This window comes from Pleurodeles waltl, chromosome 2_1 (assembly GCF_031143425.1).
Source record: "Pleurodeles waltl isolate 20211129_DDA chromosome 2_1, aPleWal1.hap1.20221129, whole genome shotgun sequence".
NCBI classification, from domain to species: domain Eukaryota; kingdom Metazoa; phylum Chordata; class Amphibia; order Caudata; family Salamandridae; genus Pleurodeles; species Pleurodeles waltl.
In genome coordinates, this window is record NC_090438.1 from 84205887 (window position 1) to 84229228 (window position 23342).

At 44.3% G+C, this 23342-nt stretch overlaps 1 protein-coding gene across 2 annotated transcripts in view; it reads left to right on the plus strand.

The window, feature by feature from the left end:
• The window catches only part of LOC138261372 (heat shock factor protein 3-like), a 271372-nt gene extending 248349 nt beyond the window's left edge, over positions 1-23023 (plus strand). For both annotated transcript variants that reach the window (XM_069210255.1, XM_069210265.1), the window contains exons 12-13: positions 15791-15851; positions 22279-23023. In XM_069210255.1, coding sequence (XP_069066356.1) covers positions 15791-15851; positions 22279-22610 — 393 coding nt within the window. In that variant the 3' untranslated portion in view covers positions 22611-23023. The remainder of the gene's footprint in view (positions 1-15790; positions 15852-22278) is intronic.
• Positions 23024-23342: the final 319 nt, after the last annotated feature.

Genomic DNA, 23342 nt, shown 5'->3' on the forward strand with positions numbered 1-23342 from the left:
GGTTGTGGCACTGGGCGCGGGCCAGGCGCAGACGGGCTTGCCTCTGGCGCGCCAGCGGCGGCCGCCATATGAGGTAGGAGGGGGGGGGGAGGGGTCAGCTGGGGGCGAATGGGAGCTGGGGGGCGGGGGCGTGCAGGAGGTCGCGGCGGGAAAGCGCGAGGGAGGGGGGACAGGTAGAGTGAGAAGAGCTGGGGGAGGGGGATTTAAGGGTGGAGGGGGGTGAGTGTTAGGAGGTTTAGGAGATTAGGGAGAGAGATAGGAGTAGGGTTGTGAAGATAGGGGAGGGGGGGGTTGTAGAGGTGGGTGAGGGTGAGAGGTAGAGTGAGAGGATAGGAAGATAGGTAATAGAGGGGGTGGCGGGAAGGGGGGAGAGATAGAGAGAGAAAATAGAGAGAGAAAATAGATGGAGAGCTAGATAGATGGAGAGCTAGATAGATGGAGAGCTAGAGAGATGGAGAGCTAGAGAGATGGAGAGCTAGAGAGATGGAGAGCTAGAGAGATGGAGAGCTAGAGAGATGGAGAGCTAGAGAGATGGAGAGCTAGAGAGATGGAGAGCTAGAGAGATGGAGAGCTGGAGAGATGGAGAGCTGGAGAGCTGGAGAGCTGGAGAGCTGGAGAGATGGAGAGATGGAGAGATGGAGAGATGGAGAGCTGGAGAGCTAGAGAGCTAGAGAGCTGGAGAGCTAGAGAGCTGGAGAGCTGGGTAGATAGGAGGAGGTGGAGAGTGAGGGAGTTAGATAGTGGGATAGAGAGCTGGAGAGCTAGGTAGATAGGAGGAGGTGGAGAGTGAGGGAGTTAGATAGTGGGATAGAGAGCTGGAGAGCTAGGTAGATAGGAGGAGGTGGAGAGTGAGGGAGTTAGTGGGATAGAGAGCTGGAGAGCTAGGTAGATAGGAGGAGGTGGAGAGTGAGGGAGTTAGTGGGATAGAGAGATGGAGAGCTAGGTAGATAGGAGGAGGTGGAGAGTGAGGGAGTTAGTGGGATAGAGAGATGGAGAGCTAGGTAGATAGGAGGAGGTGGAGAGTGAGGGAGTTAGATAGTGGGATAGAGAGATGGAGAGCTAGGTAGATAGGAGGAGGTGGAGAGTGAGGGAGTTAGATAGTGGGATAGAGAGATGGAGAGCTAGGTAGATAGGAGGAGGTGGAGAGTGAGGGAGTTAGATAGTGGGATAGAGAGATGGAGAGCTAGGTAGATAGGAGGAGGTGGAGAGTGAGGGAGTTAGATAGTGGGATAGAGAGATGGAGAGCTAGGTAGATAGGAGGAGGTGGAGAGTGAGGGAGTTAGATAGTGGGATAGAGAGATGGAGAGCTAGGTAGGAGGAGTGAGGGAGGTAGATAGCGAACGGGTTAGATAGGGGTGATAGAGAGGGGGAGGCGTGTGAGGGAGGGGGATGAGGCAGGAGCAGGAGGGCAGGCGCGGGGAGAAGAAGACGGAGGAGGCAGAAGAGCCGAAGGCAGAAGATAGAAGACAGAAGAGCAGAAGACCGGAAGAACAGAAGAACAGGAGAACAGAGGACCGGAAGAACAGAAGAGCAGGAGACCAGAAGAACAGGAGACCAGAAGATCACAAATCTGTCTCTGATGAGGACAGTGCCTCTTCTTCTGTTTCTGTGGTAAAAACGCCTGTCAAACGACAATCTGAAGTTTCTTCAGAGGAAAGAACAAGGAAACTTGTTAAAAAAAAAATATGCAGAGGCATCCTCAAAAACTGGTAGCCGTTGAAGGATGAAGACTAAAGCTTCAGATTTAAAGTCCAAAAAGAAGCCTGTTTCTGAGCCGTCGACACCACCATTGAAGGGAAAAAGCATACCTTCAAAAAACCAACTTCTGCGCCGTCGACAGGATCATCGTCGACGGCTCAAGTCCTGACGATTTCCACTGTCGCCACACTGTCTATCTTTATGGCGAGATCCGGCTCTTTGTCGACGATATGCTCATCCTCTACGACGGCACGTCCTATAGCTTCACCATCGGCTTTGATACCGTTGACGCTGTTTTCACTGTCGACAGCCTCGTCGATGCTGCTTCCACCGACGACGGCTTAGTCAACAGATCAACAACCGTCGACGACGTCGCTACCGTTACGGCAATGCTCTCATCGACGATACTACCTTCGACGCCACCACCATCGATGGCACATCTCTCGTCGATGGGGAAGACTACAGGAAAAGTTCAGAGGCCATGTTCCTTGCCTCTGTTTTCGTCAGGGGACCAGGATGCTCAGATGGAGGGTGAAAAAGTATCACCTAACACCCTCAGTTACCATCTCACCTCACCTTTTACCCTTACACCTCTTAGATGAAGATGATTCTGATGAGGAGGGTATTTTCGGAATGGCCAGCAGCCCTTCCCAGTTAAGGGCCAAGAATACTCAGATGATGATGATGATGATGATAATGCTTCATACTATACACAAGGCTATTATGAGCAGCCGGCGCCAGTCGGTCTTCCGCCTGGGCTTGTTTCTGACTTAAAAGCAATGTTGGCGGACTATCAGGGAAGTTTTCCAGCTCAGCCTTGGTTTTAGCAACAGCCGATACTTCCACCTTCGCTCGCAACTCCTCACTTGCAGCAGCCGTATCATACACCTCAGCCAAGGTCACAGCAGTCTGCTCTTTCCACACCAAGACATCAGATATCTTCCGATGAGGATGCGGAGGAAGGTGAGATACTGCCTGATAATGATGAGTGGGATGATTACATTATACCGGTTCCTGCTTCTCCTACAGCGCCCATGGTTGAGTCCCCACCTGAAGATATAGGTGGCGTCTAAAACCTGCTTGAGCGTGCCGCCACTCAGTTCGATCTTCCAATGCCTGCAACTCAGCAGGATTGCTTCCTATATGACTTTAAAGAGGCCCACAGGAAAATGGTCAGCGCTATACCCATCATAGACCATGTTTGCAGCCGGGGCCTGAAAATTATGCAGAATCCGGCAATGGTCTCTGCGGTTCTGCCGAGACTGGATAAGAAATATAAACCCACAGAGGATGCTCCGGCGCTGGCAACAAATTACTAAAGACAAGTGGGTGCTAGATGTCATCTGCTTTGGACACCTGTTGAAATTCACCCAGATCCCCCCTTCAATGCCTCCATGCCAGATTTGTCAAAAACACCTTTGTCTACTCCCCTTGGAGGTAATAACCATGTTGAAGAAAGGGGCTATAGAGTCTGGTCCGCATTCCCAGAGGAGGAAAGGGTTTTTAATCCCGCTTCTTTCTCATATGAAAAAAGTCTCGCCTATGGAGGCCAATCCTGGACTTACGGGAGCTAAACAAGTACCTCAAGAAGCAAACATTTCAGATGGTCACCCTACAAGACGTCCTCCAGCTTCTGAACAGAGCATGGCCTCTCTGGACCTTCAGGATGCGTACTTTCACATTTGCATTCATCCGCTCCAAAGAAAGTGCCTGAGGTTTCCAGTTCAAGGTCCTTCCCTTTGGCCTACGTTCAGCACCACGAATCTTCACCAAATGTTTAGCGCCAGTGGCGGCCTACCTAAGGAGAAACAAACACCAGGTTTTTCACCTACCTCGACAACTGGTTGGTAAAAGCTCCAGACGTCCAGTCAGCAGAAAACTCAGTCAAGGCGACTCTGCTCCTTTTCAAGGAATTAGGTCTTACGCTCAACAAAGAAAAATCTTTCCTACAGCCATCCACTCGATTAGCCTTCCTAGGGGCTATCTTAAACACTAAACAAGCCAAAGCCTATCCAGTGCCGGACAGACAGACAAGGCTAATACAGCTGGCAAGGCATGTCCAAAGAAAAAGGTGTCTTTCAGTTCGGCTGTACAAGTCCTTGCTGGGCATGATGTCGTCATGTATAAGCCTCCTTCCATTCTGCTGCCGGCGAATGCGCCCAATTCAAGAAGAACTGGACAGGCAATGGATGCAAGCATGAGGATCCTTCGAGGATACCATCCTCGTAATACCACGCACGGTCCATTATCTGCATTGGTGGATGAATCCCGAGAACATTTCCAAAGGACTCAGCTTCTTGGCACGAGTTCCTCCAATGATTGTAACTACGGATGAATCACTCACAGGATGGGGCACATGCTTGCAGGACCTTCGAGTGAGCAGCACGTAGCCACCCTCTCACCGTTCGTTCCACATAAATCTTCTCGAGCTGAGAGTGGTCTATAATGCCTTGCAAGCCTTCCTTTAAAGGATACGAGTCAGCAATGATTTTCAGGACAGACAATACCACCACAATGCACTACTTAAACAAGCAGGGAGGAACACGTTCTCACATCTGGAAATGGTGCATTCACCACTCCATCCACATAACTGCAGAGCATGTCCCAGGCCTACAGAATACCATTGCGGATTCGCTAAGCAGATTGGCGACATCCTCCCACATGTGGGAATTAGACCAGAGAATGCTGGATTGAATATTCAACCAGTGGGGAAAACCGAATCTGGACCTATTTGCATCCTCCCGGAACGCCAAATGCCAACATTATGCAAGTGCGCATCACCAACAGGGATCATGGGGGAATGTATCGATTTCCCTCCGATTCCTCTCCTCGCAAGGGTGATCAGGAAGATGAAATCAGAACCCTGCCAGCTTTATCATCATAGCTCCAGCGTGGCCACATCAACCGTGGTACACAGAGTTGCTTCTCCTGTCGGTCTCTCCACCCATCAGACTCAGACCAATCTCGGAGCTGCTTACCATCAATCGGGGGCAGGTGAGGCACCCGGACCCCAAGTCTCAGTTTGCACGCATGGCTTCTGAGTACAATGAATTCGGACATCTAGATCTACCGTCTGAGTGCAGAGAAATGCTCACTAACGCACGTGCAGCTAGCACCAACAAATCTTACTGACCAAAATGGAAACGATTTTGTGTATGGTGCGAATCCCAAAAATATGCACCCTCTCTCCTCCGCACCGGAGGCAGTGTTGCCATATTTCTTACAGCTGGCATGTTCCTGTCTAGCCCATTCCTCAGTCAGTCCATTTAGCTGCCATCTCCAGATACAGAAGAGTACCAGGCAAACCATCCTTATGCTCTCTCAGATTGGTAAAGCAATTTCTGAAAGGTCTCTTCAGATCTTTTCCTCCAGTAAAGCCTCCGTCGCCAGCATGGCAACTTATGAAGGAGCCTTTTGAGCATATTCACAGGGCGGACATCAAGTACCTCACTTGGAAAGTGGCTCTCCTTCTCACCTTTACGTCGGCGCGCAGAGTTAGTGAAATACAAGCTTTCACTATACAGGAACCTTTTCTGCAGTTCAGACAGGATAGTCAACCTGCGCACCAATGAGAAATTCGTTCCTAAAGTGCCTTTGAATTTCCATATCAACGAGCTGGTGGTGCTCAAAACGTTTTCCTGAACCGGCAAACTGCTGCGGAAAGAACTCTCCATTCACTCGACCTTAAAAGATGCATAAAATTCTATCTGGACAGAACAAAATCGTTTAGACAGTCCACTCAGTTATTTGTAGCGTTCAGTGCTGCTAGAAAAGGTCACTTGGTAACAAAACAGACTATATCCCGATGAATTAAAGATGCAATCATATTCTGCCATCAGAAAGCAGGAAGACCATTGCACACAAGCATAAGGGTGCATTCTACCAGAGCTATGTCTGCGTCCTATGCGCTGTTTGCTGGTGTATCAAAGACATCTGTCATGCTGCGACATGGAGGACAACTCACACCTTCATGCAGCATTACTTCTTGGACACTGAGTCACTTCGGGATGCAGCCGTTGGTCAAGCGGTCCTTCAAAACCTGTTTCAATGAAGGTGAGCTAAATCATTATTTCCATCCATCTGCTTGTTTTCTGTTATATCACATTTTCTTTATAATAATGCTGTAGATAATAGCAAGGAGTGTATGTACATATTATCATACCAGTTCGCATTTCAGAGTACTGTGCTGCTATCTATAGGACGAAAATGTGTTATCCACTGCTTACTATTCTGATTCAAGCATGTGAATCTATGAAAGTTCCAATACTGGAGTAAGAAACAAGTTACTTACCTGTAACTGTAGTTCTCCAGTATTGGAAACTTTCATAGATTCACATGCGACCCACCCGTCCTCCCTTGAGGAGCTCACCTTGATTTTCCTCCGTCCTAGATTCATTATTGCACTTGTGCTCAGACACTCTGAGGGGAAATCAGCTCCTCACATGAGGGTTCTAGAGGGTGGTGAGAGCTGATTGGTTCTCTCTTACGTTTGGTCCTTTATTTTTATAAAAATGACTATAAAATGTTACTAAATTAAGAGGCCTAGTGCCTCTGAGCTTTATATGCAATTGAGAATGTTTTTTGTATTACACTGGGGACTGGGGTAATACCATCTCGACGACGGGGAATGATTCAAGCATGTGAATCTATGAAAGTTTCCAATACTGAAGAACTACAGTTACAGGTAAGTAAGTAACTTGTTTCTTATGCCCCAGACATGATCATAAACATACTAGCAAACTTGGCAAAACTACAGACTTGCAAGTTAATTTAGACGTGGAGTGCTACCATTTTTACAGTCTTCCCTCAAATTCAGATTTGAAGCAGCTTGTTGTGGTTAAGGTGTTGCAGGAAAAAAAACACAGAGTGGTGATCAGTGTGACACTACTCAGACAAGACATAGAGAATACGAGGGAGCTTCCAGTTGAAATGGAATGCAGGATCCTGTTGGTTGAAGACTGTACACAAGAACACACTTGAATGATTGAAGAAGGATAATTAAACGGAAAAAATAAATCTCTAGAGCCTTGAAGATGCAGTTATGTACGCTTTCTAGGTCTGCTGGAGGAGACATCACCCTTTGGCAAAAACTTAACATTTAACCTGTTCATGCACTAAAAAGCGATGAGGGGTCTTCAGAGACCACAAAACACAGACCCTCAAAACTGCTGCCTCCTGAAAATATTCTTACACACTTGCAGCGCTAGTGAACAAGATCAAGCTACTAGTATCAGCTTGTCAACAAAAGGTCATTGAAAATATTGGTAAATATATCTCCTCGTACTCTGAGTATGGCAAAAATACGCAAAATAAGGATAAAATATGTTTTGAGAACATTCCATATTCCTTGCTGCGCCCAGCCAGGTTGAGAATTGAGTCCAAATGAGAGATGCTTTTATCAGCTACATGATGCAGTTAAATATGTTGTGATGCAACTGCAAAAGGGGTGTAAATGAAGCATTCACACATTGAGTGGCAATAAAAAACTGGGCATGTATATGTGGAAAACACACACACACACACACACACCTCTTCTCTCTTTCTCCTGCCTTTCTCTCTCTCTTTTCGGTCTCTCTTCTTTCTCTTCACTCTCTCTCTCTCTCTCTTCTGTCTGTCTCTCTTTTCTGTCTCTCTTCCGTACCCCTCCCCTTTTCCCCTCTCTGCTTTTGTATTCCTTTTAGTTAACACCTGACCTGGTTATCTTTGGCACCCTTTCCGGGAGGTAGGACAGTTTTAAAACCCAGAGGAGGGAAGAGAGTTAAAAGATTGTTTATTTAAAATTTGTGTGTGTGGTTTAGGGGGTATTGTAATTTACTAACTATGGCTGAGTTAGTCCCTAGGGGAATTCCAGGCTTGTAAGTCACATTTCGTTGAAAGCTGATGTGTTTTGTAGTTAAAAGGGTGTTAAGAGTGATAAGTGCATAATATGGTCCTATTGAAAAAGGAGACCAATCCCCATGGAAATGCTGCAAGAAACCCATTGACTGGTTTTGAACATGACAAACTGGGGGAAAAAGAGCAGTGCACCAATTGGCTTGTCCATTGTGGGTCCTCGTCCAGGTGATGTGTTGTGGAGTGCTTGATGAGATTTTCACGCACATGTTGGAAGGTTCATTGGATTGGTAGGCACTCTTCACAACCGGCCATAAGTCTTTTGTACCTCATAAGCATTTCATATAGATACTAAGGAATACTTTGAACCCTTTTCAGATACTCAGGCTCCATAAGCAGTTCATGTTAGTCTACTGGTGGGGGATTTCATTTGTATATTGGGCAATCAACTAGTTCTCTTCCAGGGGATCCTCATCAATAGTCATAAACACTGAATATTCTCGGCCACGTGCGGGGACCCAAGAGCATGTACAAACACACAAGTATATGTATAAAATATATATATGAAAAGTAATATTTTAGTATAGAATTTCAATACAAATATAATATACATGTGTAAACAGTAATGCAGTCTGTTGAGAAACCGGCAAAAAATGCTTTATTATTTGTGGATTTTTATTTTTTTATTTTTTATTTATATAAATTAAAACCTTCAGTTAAAGGTAAAAACTTTCTGCAGTCAAAGTAGAAGGCATATAAAGTATAAACAATCCACTTTAAAAGGAAAAGCTACATTGAAAATAAAGGAGCATTATTAGCTAATAGGCTGCATGCAGGTTAATACGGCAGGACCAAAAAAAACTGGCACTGTGCCTTTAAGACTCTGAGCACTTCCAGTATCCCACCATGCTTCAGAGGTGAGAGTGAGGTGACAGTTGGTTCACAGTTAGGTCTGTACTTTTTTTTTGTGGTAAGAAGAAATAGATTAGTCAAATGAGTAGTGCTGTACTTCTAAAATCTCGTCCGGGGAGGAGGGTGGGTTGTTTATGACTTTGATGAAGATACCCCTGGAAGAGAGCTAGGATTTACAGGTAAGTAACTTATCCTTCTCTTCCAGGGGATCCTCATCAATAGTCATAAACACTGAATAGATTAGCAAGCCCGTCCCACACCCCTGCAGACGGAGTGATAGAAGAACAGGCAGTGCATTTGTCTTATTTAAATACATTTCTTAAAGAAGCCTGACCCACTTGAGTGTCTGTTTTAACATCTGAATCTAGGCAGTAATGTCTTGTAAAAGTATGCACTGATCTCCATGTGGCAGCTTTGCAAATTTCAGAGATCGGTACGTTCTTAAGAAGGGCTGTAGTTGCCACTTTGCCTCTTATAGAATGGGCTTTAGGTTTGGCAGACAGTTGTTTGTTAGCTAACTGGTATGTAGTCACAATACCTGAAACTATCCATCTCGAAATAGTCTGTTTTGAGGATGCCCTCCCTGTTCTCGTATGTCCATAATTTACAAATAAATGATCAGATTGTCTGATGGCCTTAGTCTTATTAAGATGAAATTTTAGCACCCTCTTTAAGTCCAGGGAGTGCAAGGCTCTCTCTGCTGGAGTAACATGTTTGGGAAAAAATGTTGGAAGCAATATGGTTTGATTTATATGGAAGTCCGAAACCACCTTAGTTAAGAACCCCGGGTGGGTTCTTAGAACTACTCTGTTATTGTGAAAAACTGTATAGGGTTCCTTTGAACAAAGAGCCTGAATGTCGCTGACCCTTCTAGCTGAAGTAATGGCCACAAGAAAAGCTGTCTTCCACGTAAGGTGTTGCGAAGAAGCATTGTGGATGGGCTCAAAGTCTAGACAAGACCACATTCAATTTCCACGGAGGTGAAGGTGTACGAAGTGGTGGAAAAACTTTTTTCAAGCCCTCTAAAAAATCCTTAACCACCGGCATAGTAAAGAATGACTTTTGCAAGGGCGATTTACAATAAGCTGTAATAGCAGACAAATGTACCTTAATGGATCAAAACTGCAGACTTGACTTCGCAAGATGGAGGAGATAAGGCAAGATAACCTCCTCCTGAGCCAGTATAGGATTGAAATCTTTCTGTCTGCACCATATGTAGAACCTCTTCCATTTGAATGCATAGGAGCGTTGCGACAATGGTCTTTTGGACTCCTTTAAAATATCCATGCATTCCTGTTTTCGGTTGGTTTGTGGACTTTTTCTCTTTTTTCGCAGCGCGATCTCGCTGGGCAGAAGTCGATCGCTTTGCATGACATAAAACCTGTTACATAGTTATTTGCACTTTTGCCGGTTACGTAGATAATTGCACTTTTGCCGAAAGCAGCTCTCTTGTTTTCCATTTAATGAGGCAAGAAAAGTCTGGTTGGGAGTTTACAACTGCTAATAGCTCTAAATCGGAGAAATGCGAGACCCTTTGCATTGCAAATGCTTGTTTCATTTCCTGCTCACTCACTCTTCTGTTGCCCCCTTACCCCTTCCTGCTTGGCACCCTCTTACTCCACCCATTCGTCTCCCCCTTAATGTTTTGTGGGCTTTTTTAATATTTTAATTTTTTGTAGTTTTTGGCGCCCAAAGTGGTGTTGGCGGACACGCAGCTTAACTCTTTTATTATCCATTTTAGGATGGCTCCCTATGAGTGTTCATGCATGATCTATTCACACCGGGCAGCCACAAATCAGTTTGTATCATTTTCAAAAAACATTCAAAGATGACTTCTGCGGATGCACGCACATCCACCACTGCCATCTTTTAATGGGTTTGTGAAAATCTTTGAAGTGCGTTTAAACAAGGCTGCCGTGGAAGCACGTGCATTCTTGGGAGCTGTGTTAAAATTAATTTGTAAAGTATAACAAATCAATATAAAAGTGCCTGCTGTGGACGCGTGTGCATTCCTCCGATTAGTAAAATCAGTAGGTGTAAGGAACTATCTTTCTCTGCATGGTTACCCCCTGACTTTTTCCATTTTGTTGATGCCAGTTATGATTAAAAGTGTGCTGCGACCCTGCTAACCAGGCCCCAGCACCAGTGTTCTTTCCCTAAACGGTACCTTTGTTCCCACAATTGGCACATCCCTGGCACACAGATAAGTCCCTTGTAAATGGTACCCCTGGTATCAAGGGCCCTGTTCCCAGGGAAGGTCTCTAAAGGCTGCAGCATGTATTATGCCACCCTGGGGACCCCTCACTCACATGTACACTGCCTCACAGCTTGTGTGTGTGGTGGGGAGAAAATGACTAAGTCGACATGGCACTCCCCCCCCAGAGTGCCATGCCCACCTGTTACTGCCTGTGGCATAGGTAAGTCACCCCTCTAGCAGGCCTTACAGCCCTAAGGCAGGGTGCACTATACCACAGGTGAGGGCATATGTGCATGAGCACTATGCCCCTACAGTGTCTAAGCAAAACCTTAGACATTATAAGTGCAGGGTAGCCATAAAGAGTATATGGTCTGGGAGTTTGTCAAACACGAACTCCACCATTCCATAATGGCTACACTGAAAACTGGGAAGTTTGGTATCAAACTTCTCAGTCAAATAAATGCACACTGATGCCAGTGTGCAATTTATTGTAACATACACCCAGAGGGTATCTTAGAAATGCCCCCTGAATACCAATCCGACTTCTAGTGTAGGCTGACCAGTTTCTGCCAGCCTGCCACACACCAGACATGTTGCTGGCCACATGGGGAGAGAGGGCCTTTGTCACTCTGTGGCCAGGAACAAAGCCTGTACTGGGTGCAGGTGCTTCACACCTCCCCCTGCAGGAAGTGTAACACCTGGCGGTGAGCCTCAAAGGCTTACCCCTTTTGTTACAGCGCCCCAGGGCATCCCAGCTAGTGGAGATGCCCGTCCCTCCGGCCACTACCCCCACTTTTGGCGGCAAGGCTGGAGGAGATAATGAGAAAAACAAGGTGGAGTCACCCACCAGTCAGGGCAGCCCCTAAGGTGTCCTGAGCTGAGGTGACCCCTGCCTTTAAAAATCCTCCATTTTAAGATTGGAGGATTCCCTCTATAGGATTAGGGATGTGCGCCACCCCCCTTCAGGGAGGAACCACCCTCCAGGATAGCAGCTATTGGCTACTGCCCCTCCAGACCTAAACACACCCCTAAATTTAGTATTTAGGGGCACCCCAGAACCCAGGAAATCCGATTCCTTCAACCTGAAACAAGGAGGACGACTGCTGACCTGAAAGGCCTGCAGAGACGACGTATGCGACAACTGCTTTGGCACCAGCCCTACCGGCCTTTCTCCTGATTCAAAGAAAACTGCACAGCGATGCGTCCGACAGGGACCAGCGACCTCTGAAGCCTCAGAGGACTGCCCTGAAAACCGAAGGACCAAGAAGCCGGAAGCGTGAGACTTCTCACTCTGCACCTGACACCCCCGGCTCGAGCAGATAACAAACACTGTAGAGAGGACTCCCAGGCGACTGCAAGGACATGAGTAACCTGAGTCGACCCCCTGCACCCCCATAGCGACGCCTGCAGAGAGGATCCAGAGGCTCCCCCTGACCGCGACTGCCTGGTAACAAGGAACCCGATGCCTGGACCAAGCACTGCACCCGCAGCCCCCAGGACCAAGAGGAACCAACCTCCAGTGCAGGAGTGACCAGCAGGCAGCCCTCATCCTAGTCAAGTCGGTGGCTGGCCCAAGAAGCCCCCCTCTGACATGTCTGCATCGTCAGAGGGACCCCCGGGTCCCTTCATTGCTTCCAATAGGAAATCCGACGCCTACTTAGCACACTGCACCCCGCCGCCCCTGTGCCGCTGAGGGTGTGTTACTTTTTATGCCTGTTTGTGCCCTACCCCCATGCTCTACAAAACCCCCGGGTCTGCTCCCCAAGGACTCAGGTACTTACCTGCCAGCAGACCGGAACCAGAGCGCCCCTGTTCTCCATAGGCGCCTCTGTGTTTTGGGCCCTCCTTTTACCTCTGCACCTGACCCGCCCTGTGTTGCTGGTGCGGTGACTTTGGGGTTGCCTTGAACCCCAAATGGTGGGCTGCCTATGCCCAGGAGACTGACTGTATGTGCTTTACTTACCTGAGAAACTTAACAAAACTTATCCCCCCCCCAGAACTGTTGATTTTTGCAGTGTCCACTTTTAAAATAGCTTATTGCCATTTTAACCTAAACTTTGTGTACTACTGTTTTAAAGCAAAGTTCCCTACTTACCTGTGTGAAGTACCTTGCATTTTATGTACTTACCTCAAATCTTGTGGTTCTAAAATAAATTAAGAAAATATATTTTTCTATATAAAAACTATTGGCCTACAGTTAAGTCTTTGTGTGTGTGTGTACAACAAATGCTTAACACTACCCTCTTGAAAAGCCTACTGCTCGACCACACTACCACAAAATAGAGCATTAATATTATCTAATTTTTCCACTATCAACCTCTGTGGGGAACCCTTGGACTCTGCACGCTATCTCTTACTTTGATAGTATATACAGAGCCAACTTCCTACAATAGGTTTCACTGCTGAGAAATATTTATTTGCCAATGTTTATATTTTTTAGTTGATGGTGGAAACAGATTTTCATTCAAACGCACTCTGACAGATTGTTTTATATATATATTTTTTTAATACACATGAAGAAGGTTAGAGAATGGTGCTTTTGATTAATTTGTTGACATGCTAGACACTTCTTCCTACGTGGTCGGTGAAACTGCCTAGGTTTGAAATAGTTCATTATACTATTGATAGGGCAGCAAAAGCAGCCAGTTGTACTAGTCTTGCATTCTTCTGATGTTTTATCAGATTCGTCTACCATTGAGATGCTTTTGCCTGTACTAGTTGCAATGCTGTCACCAGTCCCCCATCCTCATAATACCTTGGCGCCCGTCAGGGTTCTCAGAGGTGAATTAATAATAGATAACACTATTACATTGTTAAAATGTGCAATGAGTAGACTGTCACATAATATCTATTCGCATCACTCATTGGTCATTGAGTTTTTTTCCGCATAGGTATGTTGTGTGTGTTCTTTGTTTTTTTTGATTCCATATGGTCAATCCTTCGTTTTCCACAACGAAGTACGTCTTAGCACTTGACAGTAAATGATCTATACAGCTTTCGGCCTCCCCTTTAAACCTATTTAATGAGATTCCACTCTCCCCTACATAGGATAAATTACGTTTTTCAGAAAAACAAATTAAACTAAAATAATACCTTTGCTCCAAGGTGAGTGGCTAATGGTGTACCATGAATTTGAAGGGTAAATACTAATCTGAAGAAAGAATTAGGAGCATTATACCGGACGGCTTCAGCAGTTTACAATTCCACCTCAACCTGGAATGTCTGCCATACTTTTCACTTTGACATCCTTGCTATTTACCACTGTAAACTATGAAAGAAAATTCAAAATTCATCATATTTGAACATCTGAGATAAAAGTAAACTAGATGCTTTTTCCTGTATATGTCGTGAATGTACATCTTCACTAGCAAAACTGGTAAACCTTAAAAAGCGCACACCCCGTGCTATTTTCTGGAGAAAGATCAAAGCACAACCATTCAAATGGTTCGTGGCCCAATGCTGACAGATTTAACAGTATGACTACATCGGTATATAATTTGACTCCATGTCCTTTTCGACATTCAGCCTATTTACTTTACTCAGAGCGTTTCGATGGGTAGAGCTGTATATATTCCACATTCCTCAATTGTAAGTTGGTTCTTCCATTCCCTCGCAAAGTATCCCTTGTACATGTTTCATTAGTTATATGTAAAGCTCCTGTATATCTCCCTGGTCTGGTTGTCAAAATAAATATTTAATATGTCAGATTAAATGTCACTAGGTAACTGACCATCCAGAGCTTTCTGGGGCGCTGTAAAAGTTATAAAGGAGACCCTATATTGTTGCTTATAATGAATTTTCAGTGAGATTTTTTTTTTCCTCCTTGTAAAAATCAGTTTTTAAAACTCCACATTTTTATTGGTCATTCTCTTCGGACTTCTCTGCCCTAAATGAGACTGCAGCATTTGCAGCTCAAAGGAACACCACAAGGTATATCCCACTCGGACTCTAGAGTGTACGTGAAGAAGTGAAAGGTTGCTTTCAATGTGTCATATCGATCGGTGAACATCTTGCATTTATGAAGGAAGCGTGAAGAGGCCTTTTACCGAGCCCTGAGAATCAGTGAGCATACAGACCTCTGTATCTTATAATAACTAGAGTTTGTATACCTAATCTTACCCCAGCCTTTCCCACTATCCATTCACCTGAGACCATATAGCCCCTATTAATGATTTCACTTCACTGTTATTAATAATCACAAAGTAACTAGAGTAAATGCATGGTGTGACTTTCTTCAGAGCAAATGACTAATCGCAATAACCAACATATAACCCACTAATCTTGGGTGCCTGAGTAGCGTGCTACTCGCTGTAAAGTGCTTCAATGCCTTTTCAAGGGTAGTAAGCGCTATACTAATGCAATTACAATTAGTATATGCTAATCTTACACAAATCATGTGTGTAAAAGATAGCATCATATAAACCCCTCAATGTAAATAAATGTGGTTTGCATTAATAAAATATTTACCCCAAACATTGTTCACAAAGTTAGTCTAAAACTCTATTTGTCATCATATCGTTATTGGCCGGTTTGTTGTTGCGAGCTGCACAAAAAGTCTGAATTCTAGCTTGATACTTAGATGCCTGATTCATCCGTGTGGTTTCTAATTTAAATGTCTACTTAGGCCTAATCTTGCAACACTTAAATCTGCTCGGTATGTGGTCGGCTATGCATAGTATCTTGAAAGCCATGCATAAATCAGAAAACCATCTGAGACTTTTTAGTTTTCACAGGCTATGGCCTACTTTTCCATGACATCAAAGTCTGAAGGCCTTAGTTCAAAATGTAGTTCTTGCACATCTGAGAAGTGATAAATGGTTGGAACTCTGTGGTGCAGTGCACATCTCACTGGTGGTGGGGAAATTGCTCATGACACATCCCTTTAAAAACAAATAAGTCCTACTTGTCCTGAGAAACCTTACACACTGAAGAATTATGCCTTGTCTGCTAAATATTACATAAAAAATGTATTGTGCATGTATTGTTTGTTTGGATAGCTACACCGGTGACATGGATGCAACGCTGGTTTGTTCATGGTCCATACAGCTATGATGATTTACATCATGTTAAGTCGGTGAAGAGAGCTAAAGATAAATGGTGGTATCGGTCTTCACAGTTTGAAGAAACTTGTTGGGTTTTTTTGTGCCCCAGGTATCTACTAAAAATGTCGAAAAGGTACAAACAGATGAATCCGAAGCTTCCCGGAACAAAGGTAAGCAGCTTTTGTAAATGTACAATATAATTCAAGTCCCATTGTTATTAAAGGTTTCTTGTCGTTGGTGGATCTTCTTCCCATCATTGGATTTATCTGGTTTAGTATTTTATAATTACTAGAAATCTTGATATTGTTATATAGATAGGGTCATCAAGTCAATGGGTCAAGCCCATTGACTTGATTGTGTTTTTTTTGTGGTGAGAAACATGTCAACCTTGTAACAGGATCAAATTATTCACCTACATGTTTTAACTCTATTCACAAAAATCATGATTATAGCCTCACCTGTAGGTAGTGTTATTCACCCTTTCCTCACGAATAGGGCACTTCCACAACTTATACGCACATAGGGGTTTTATGATCTCCCATATGATTATGGTAGTAGCCCACAGTGTCACAACTTGACCAATTTGAGGAGAACTCTATGATGAAGCATGCATTTTTAATATAATATATGTGAGGATAACGACCAGCCAGGGGTACTATCAGCAGTGGCTCCTCCGCTATCGCCGAGGAGTGCCGGCCCTCCACCCCAGCAGCAGCCGCTGCAAAACTTTAAAAATAAAACGATAATAAACAATGTTTATTATCGTTTTATTTTTAAAGGGGTGGGGCGATTGGGGATGAGGAGCATGGAAGGAGAGTTGTGTGCACTCACCTCAGTGCGCATATGTGTTTGGCCGGCTGTTCCACGACGACCAAACACACATGCGCACTGAGCTCTCCAAGGCAGCAGTGTGTTGCCGGGTTGGAGAGAGCAGGCACAGACTCCCAGTTTGCCTGGGAGCGCCAAGTCAGGGCACTCCGGTCAATCCTAACTCTGCTTTCATGCTGCCAGCATGGAGCCTGAAGTGCACCCTGAAGACTGGCAATGCAGCAGGGGCTCAAGAGTCAGGTAAGTTGTTTTGCTTTTGTTTTGTTTTTTTTGCTTTTTTTTTTTCAATTTAACGTTTTTATTTTGTTGTGACGCTCTCTGCCCCGCGCAGCAGGCAAGCCGCGACTGGATACTGTCCAGATGTGCTATTAGTATCTGGAACACCATCCTAGTCTAGAGTTGTTTCACTGTATCCCTTACCTGCTTTTGCATGTTCTTTATGTAATTTATGCTGCTGATTTTGTATTTTAGGATTTTCAAGTAAGGTGTATTTGATATAATATTGTCAGGTTTTCTGGGGTGACATTTAAAGGCCATTCAGAGACCAGTGCAGAGAGCCGACTCAGTCAGATCTGCCACGGATTGGAGTATGCAGGTGGAAATATAGCGGAGTAGTAAAAGGTCTGAAGCACAGCAAAATGTTAGCTTTACATTTTTTTTAAAAAAAGCATTGGCAAAGCCAGTAGGTTTTGGCGATGCGAGTGCAATTGGCTCTTTTAATGCCTTTTACCCATGTAGCCCAAGAGCACACAGTTTAAGCAGATAAGCCTTGATTTACCCTTGTTCTCTGGATTTCAGTGACAGAACTATGAACGTTTTAAATCCTTTTCCTCGCTACCTGCCCTCGGGAGTGATCTCACTACAATCAGCAAGCACTAGTGCATTAAATACCTGCAAAATACTGCAGTCAAATGAGAACATTTAACAGTCCGCATGAGAGGCAAAAGTTAAAAAAATATATATAGATGTATATATCTATATGTACAATGGCATGTGTAGCTGCAGATACACATGCGGTGCATATATCGCCATCTAGTGTTGGGCTCGCAGTGTTACTAGTTGTTTTTCTTTTAAGCAGATTTTTTCGAGTCACAGGATCGAGTGACTCCTTTTCGGTGATAGTGTGCATGGGCATCGACTCCTTTGTTAGATTGTTTTCTTTCCACCATCTGGTTCGGACATGTTCCCTCTTGCTCTGGTACTTTCAGTTCGCTACTATATGAACTTCTCTTTACTTTTTCCTAACGCGGTGTAGTTTTTGAACGCGGTTTCTGACTACACTCAATACGATTGTAGCGTCGGGTTCGATTAAACGCCCTTTCGGACACCCGTGCCCTCTCGTGCCTGCTGCGTCATAGGCTCATGGATTTGACTCCATTTTGATTCTGTCCTGTGTGCCACGCCAAGCTCCCCTACACCAACTAGCATTCGGTGTGCAACCTCTGCCTTTCTCCTGACCACCAAGAAGAGACCTGTGAGGCATCTCGGTCCTTTCAAACGAAGAAGACCATACAAGATCGAAGAGCAGGGCAGTTGGGGATTGCGTCAAAGTCCACAGAGCAAACGCTCAACATCTTTGGTGAGCAACAGGCACAGACTGCAGTCTCCATTTGAGACTCCGATCGAGATTCAGATGAGGAGAGCCAGGTACTCCCTGCTGCGCAATACACGAGTACACCAGCCCCTTCCCAACAAACTAAAAAATCACAGAAGGCCTTGGGTATACCACTGCTTGCTAGCCATGGTTCAACCCAAAAACCACAGATTGCCGACCGATCCTCGGTTCGGTGCAGAAAAAGGCAAAGACTCACTCCCAACAACAGATTGTCACATCTGTTTCGTTATTGAGTCGAAAGATGGTGGCTTCCACTTCGGAACCGAGTCAGCTTCATACCACATCGGAGCCGACACATCCACGCTCCTCTTCAGAGTCGAAACATCAAAGCCCATCTTCGGAGCCGAAAACACTTTCCCGTACTGCTCAGACCACTTTTTCGGCCCGTATGAAGCATACTGCCACCAAGGTTCCGGATCATTCACTAGGAGGCAGAAAACAGGTTTCATCTTCAGTACAGGAGGGAGATGAGACAGACATTAGACCCATTCTTGAGGTCATGGACCAAAAGCAAAGGAGGATTCAAATCCAGAAAGAGACTGGAAAGATTATTGCCTCTCCTCCTCCAATTACAAAGAGGAAATTAGCATTCTAGGAGAGTTTGGATGCTGGGCCTTCACCAGTGAAAATATTTAAACGTAAGGAAAAGCCGAAGACTATTCAGCTTTCTCCACGACATTTGCCTTATCCACCACCTCATACTCCACTACCACCACCTTCACCCACACAGTCTCATGCTTCTTCACATGGCGACTATATGGATGATAGTATTTATAACGTGGATTCATGGGATATGTAGTACTCTGACCAGGTCCACCCAGTGATCCTGATTTGTATCCCACAAGACCTTCTCCAGCTGAGGATACCATGGTCTATAATCAGGTCATTTCCAGAGCAGCCATTTATCATAATGTGCAGATGCACTCTGGGCCATTAGAAGAGGATTTTCTATTTAGCACTCTTTCCTCAGCCCACAACCAATACCAATGTTTGCCAATGTTACCTGGTATGCTGAAACATGCAGATGTCATATTTATAGAACCAGTCAAGACCAGGGTGTTAACACCTAGAGATAAAAATACACAGCGGCACCAACTGATCCAGTTTTTATTTTACAGCAGTTACCGCCAGATTCCATTGTAGTCAGTGCAGCCAGAAAATGGGCAAATAGCCTGTCCACAAGGGATGCTCCTCGCCCTCATAAAGAGAGCTGCAAATTCGATGCTGCAGGCAAAAGGGTAGCAACTCAGGGTGCAAATCAGTGGCACATTGATAACTCCCAAGCCCTTTTAGATTGGTACGACAGGGCACATTCGGATGAGATGCAGGAGTTCCTGCAGTACTTCCCAAAGGAACACCAAAAAAGGGCACAACAGATAGTGGAGGAGGGACAAGGCATTTCCAGTAATCAGAACCGGTCAGCACTAGATACATCTGATACGTAGCTAGGGGAATAAACACTAGCATCACTATTAGAAGACATGCTCGATTGAGAGCCTCAGGCTTTAAGCCTGAAATACAACAAGCGGTCCTTAACATGCCTTTTAATAAGCAGCAACTCTTTGGACCAGAGGTGGACACAGCCATTGATAAATTAAAAAAGGACTGCCAGAAGAGGTGCCTCCACCTCATCAAACCATTGACTTTCCCTGCACCCCTAAACAGCATACATCTCCTGTGGGAGGACGCCTGTAATATTTCCATCCTCACTGGCAACAAACTACAACAGATCAATGGGTATTGTCAATTATCCACAATGGTTATTGCCTAGAACTTATCTCCACTCCACCAAACGGTCCACCCGGTTCACACAGGCTTTCTCTTGAACACGTTGCCCTGTTATAACAAGAGGAAGAATCTCTTGTACTCAAAGGTGCAGTGGAAATGGTTCCCATCAGTCAGCAAGGGACAGAAGTATATTCTCTATACTTCCTCATACCAAAAAAGGATGGCACTCTCAGACCAATTCTCGATCTCAGACCTCTAAATCAATATATCCTGTCAGAGCATTTACGCATGGTCACTTTACAGGATGTCACTCCCTTATTACAAAAACAAGATTACGTGGCAGCATTAGACCTAAAGGATGCTTACTTCCACATTCCAATACATCCAGCACACCGCAAATATTTAAGGTTTGTGATTGAAGGCAAGCACTATCAATTCAAAGTACTACAGAACATACGTCTTCCTTTAGCTAGACGACTGGTTAATAAAAGCCAGCACCATTTGAAACTGTCAACGACACACACAATACACAATAAATCACCTACACAAATTAGGGCTCACAATCAATTACCAGCAACCTCACCAACAGCCAGCTCAAATTCAAGCTTAACTAGGAGCAACTCTGAACACTCAGTCAGCATTAGCCTACCCAAATCTACAACGAATCCAAGCGTTTCACCCACTCCTATCCCAATTGCAGGTCAGTCAAACTTACACAGTAAGGTTTGTCATGAAACTTTTGGGAATGATGGCATCATGCATAGCAATAGTGCCCAATGCACGTCTAAACATGAGACCACTGTAACAGTGTCTCTCGCAACAATGGCCTCAGGCACAGGGTCAATTACAAGATCTAGTGTTGCTGGACCACCAAACGTATAAATCTCTGCAATGGTGGAAGCACACCTGCTTATCGAAAGGGCGGCCATTTCGGGACCCTGTGCCACAGACCATATGTACGACAGATGCATTCATGACAGGTTGGGGAGTCCAGCTCAACAATCTTACAATACAGGGAGAATGGGTCTCAATCCACCAAATTTACCACATAAACCACCTGGAATTGCTGGCAATGTTTTTAACCATCAAAGCAGTCCATCATGCGATCGCACCCCCCTCCAACCTGGACTTAAAAATGTAAAATGCTCTGGGGAAGGGCTTAACACAATAAGGGGCATGTTGCATGCATGCCAATGGACAAATGAGGACAAAGGATATGTAACTGATGATGGAGCAAGTAAATGGGAAGCCTATGGGCGAGCTAAAGCTCACATATTAAACACAAAACATCTCTTTGAGACAGTACATGCGCTGTCTAGCCTAGGCCTAAAATGATTCAACTGTAGTTCTGATCTCAGTCCCACGGGGGATCCTGGTTGCAGTGTATGCAGAACACTAAAAGACGCTTCACTATGTGGGCAACAGACACTCTGCAGCTTCTCCTTGGATGGAGCTGGAGGAAACTTGTAGAGCAATAATGGCAATGGTTGAAAAATCAATGAGTTGCTTACTGTTCTAATGGCTATTATGCCATTTGTGATTTATTGCTTGATGTGGAGCAGTTGTTTAGCATTGCTCTGAAGAGAGATGCTTAAATAGTTACATATTTTAAGAAATGTTAATTTGTCTTCCATCGATAAATTAATAAAAATTGGTTTCAAGCTGCTCAGTGCATAGAGAAATATGTCCACCTTTCAAGTTGTTTTAGCACAAAATATCACACTTTACTTTAAACCTCACAAGAAAAATGTTATGAACTCCTCTTTCCATAAGTATGGGCATTGTATGATTGTGCAGTGCCCGCTGTGATTTATTGTATTAGGAGTGCTCCTGTATTTTTTTTTTTTTTTTTTACTTAAAATGCATATTCCATGTCTCCTCAGTTAGTTTATTATAAAGAAAACATTAGAAATGATCTCGATCACGGTCTATAGGCATTTTATATCTTAAGAAAAGGTAGTTTGTCCTCCTAATTATAGACATGTTAATACTTACTTCTTTTTATTGTGAGGCCACGATATGATGGAACCATAATATATGACCTTGTGGTAGTAGAAGAGAAACGTTGGGAGTGAAAAATACGCTAAATGGACTATGTTAATTACCCGCAGGGAATATGTGATTGTGACAGAATCGTGTAAGAAAGGTCATTCCCCCTGGCATTATGTGGCACCTACGGCCTCAGGTCACGGAATACCCTCTTATTGGTATCAGGGTTTTTCCCAAGCCCAGGACCTGGAAGGGAAGTTTGCTGCCACATTATCTTTATGTCACAATAGAAAATTGGATAGGTTACACTATTAGAGGTGACTGGTTTAATGAAGCGCTTTTGATCATCTTATATTCTATAAACAGTTATTGCATCCTAGCTGGATGTAGCGTGAATCTATATTTACAAGTCTTTGTTGTTTTTTATTTCTTTGCAGACAAGCAGTTGATGCAGTACATGGGCAATACGATTCTTTCATTATTTGGTGATCTATCACCTGCTGAAGGGGCCATGGTGGAAAAAGATACTGAAGATCTTCTAAGAGTATTACAGGAGGGGGAGAGCGCCATACAGCCAGTCACATTGAACCCGGACACGTCACTGCAAGCACCGCCTCCAAGCCTCAATGAGCAAGTGAACCTGCTGGAGGCCTATGAGATTCCACTGCTTGAGGAAGACATTAATGCGGAATATAAAGAACCTCCTCTCTTTATCTTGAGTCCTGTAAATACTTTGATTGAGGAGGCCACAGAAGCGGTGCTGGACTGAAAGTGTTGAACTGATAAAGGAGACTGGAAGTACAAAGCACCCCATCACACTGGGCAATTCACTGATTGCCATAGAAAACACTTTTTTTTAGTCGAAACAATTTCAGTGTATGCAAATAATTGACGGTATAAGGAAAGTGTTCTAGTCTGTTGAATGCAGAATATCTCTGCAGTCCACAAAGATTTTTTTGTCTCTAATCTCCTTGTTTTGGGTTCGTTTTGCTGATTTCTTTCAGCAGGGTATAAGCTGGTATGTTGGTACTTTCTATTTCGTAATAGCGTTGGAAGGTCTGCGTTGAGTATGAACTGGCTGGTGACGGTTATACATTTGGAAAGCTTTTTTCGTGCAGCAGATCTTGCTTGTATCAAGTTAATCTTCTTTCTTAGTTTCTGCATTGATATGCCTACACGAAATTTTAACAAGTGTTCTAACCCTTTTACATGTTTAATATTTTTTTATAGCAAACCAAATTTTATTTTTGCTTGAATTAGATTAGCTCACACACCTCTTCCTACTTTTTAGAGTACTGAGAAGACACCAGACTTTCTCCTCCACCCCTAATTGTGTACACAAATACTGGTATTAAAATGAGGTCAGTCCTTTTAGTCATATTTACTAAATATTGCAATCTGTTTTGGTTCACACACATACCTGTACCAAAAGTCTGAACTACGGCAAAAAAATGTATTCAGCTTAGTTAACATAATACAGATATTTTAAAAACATTTTGAA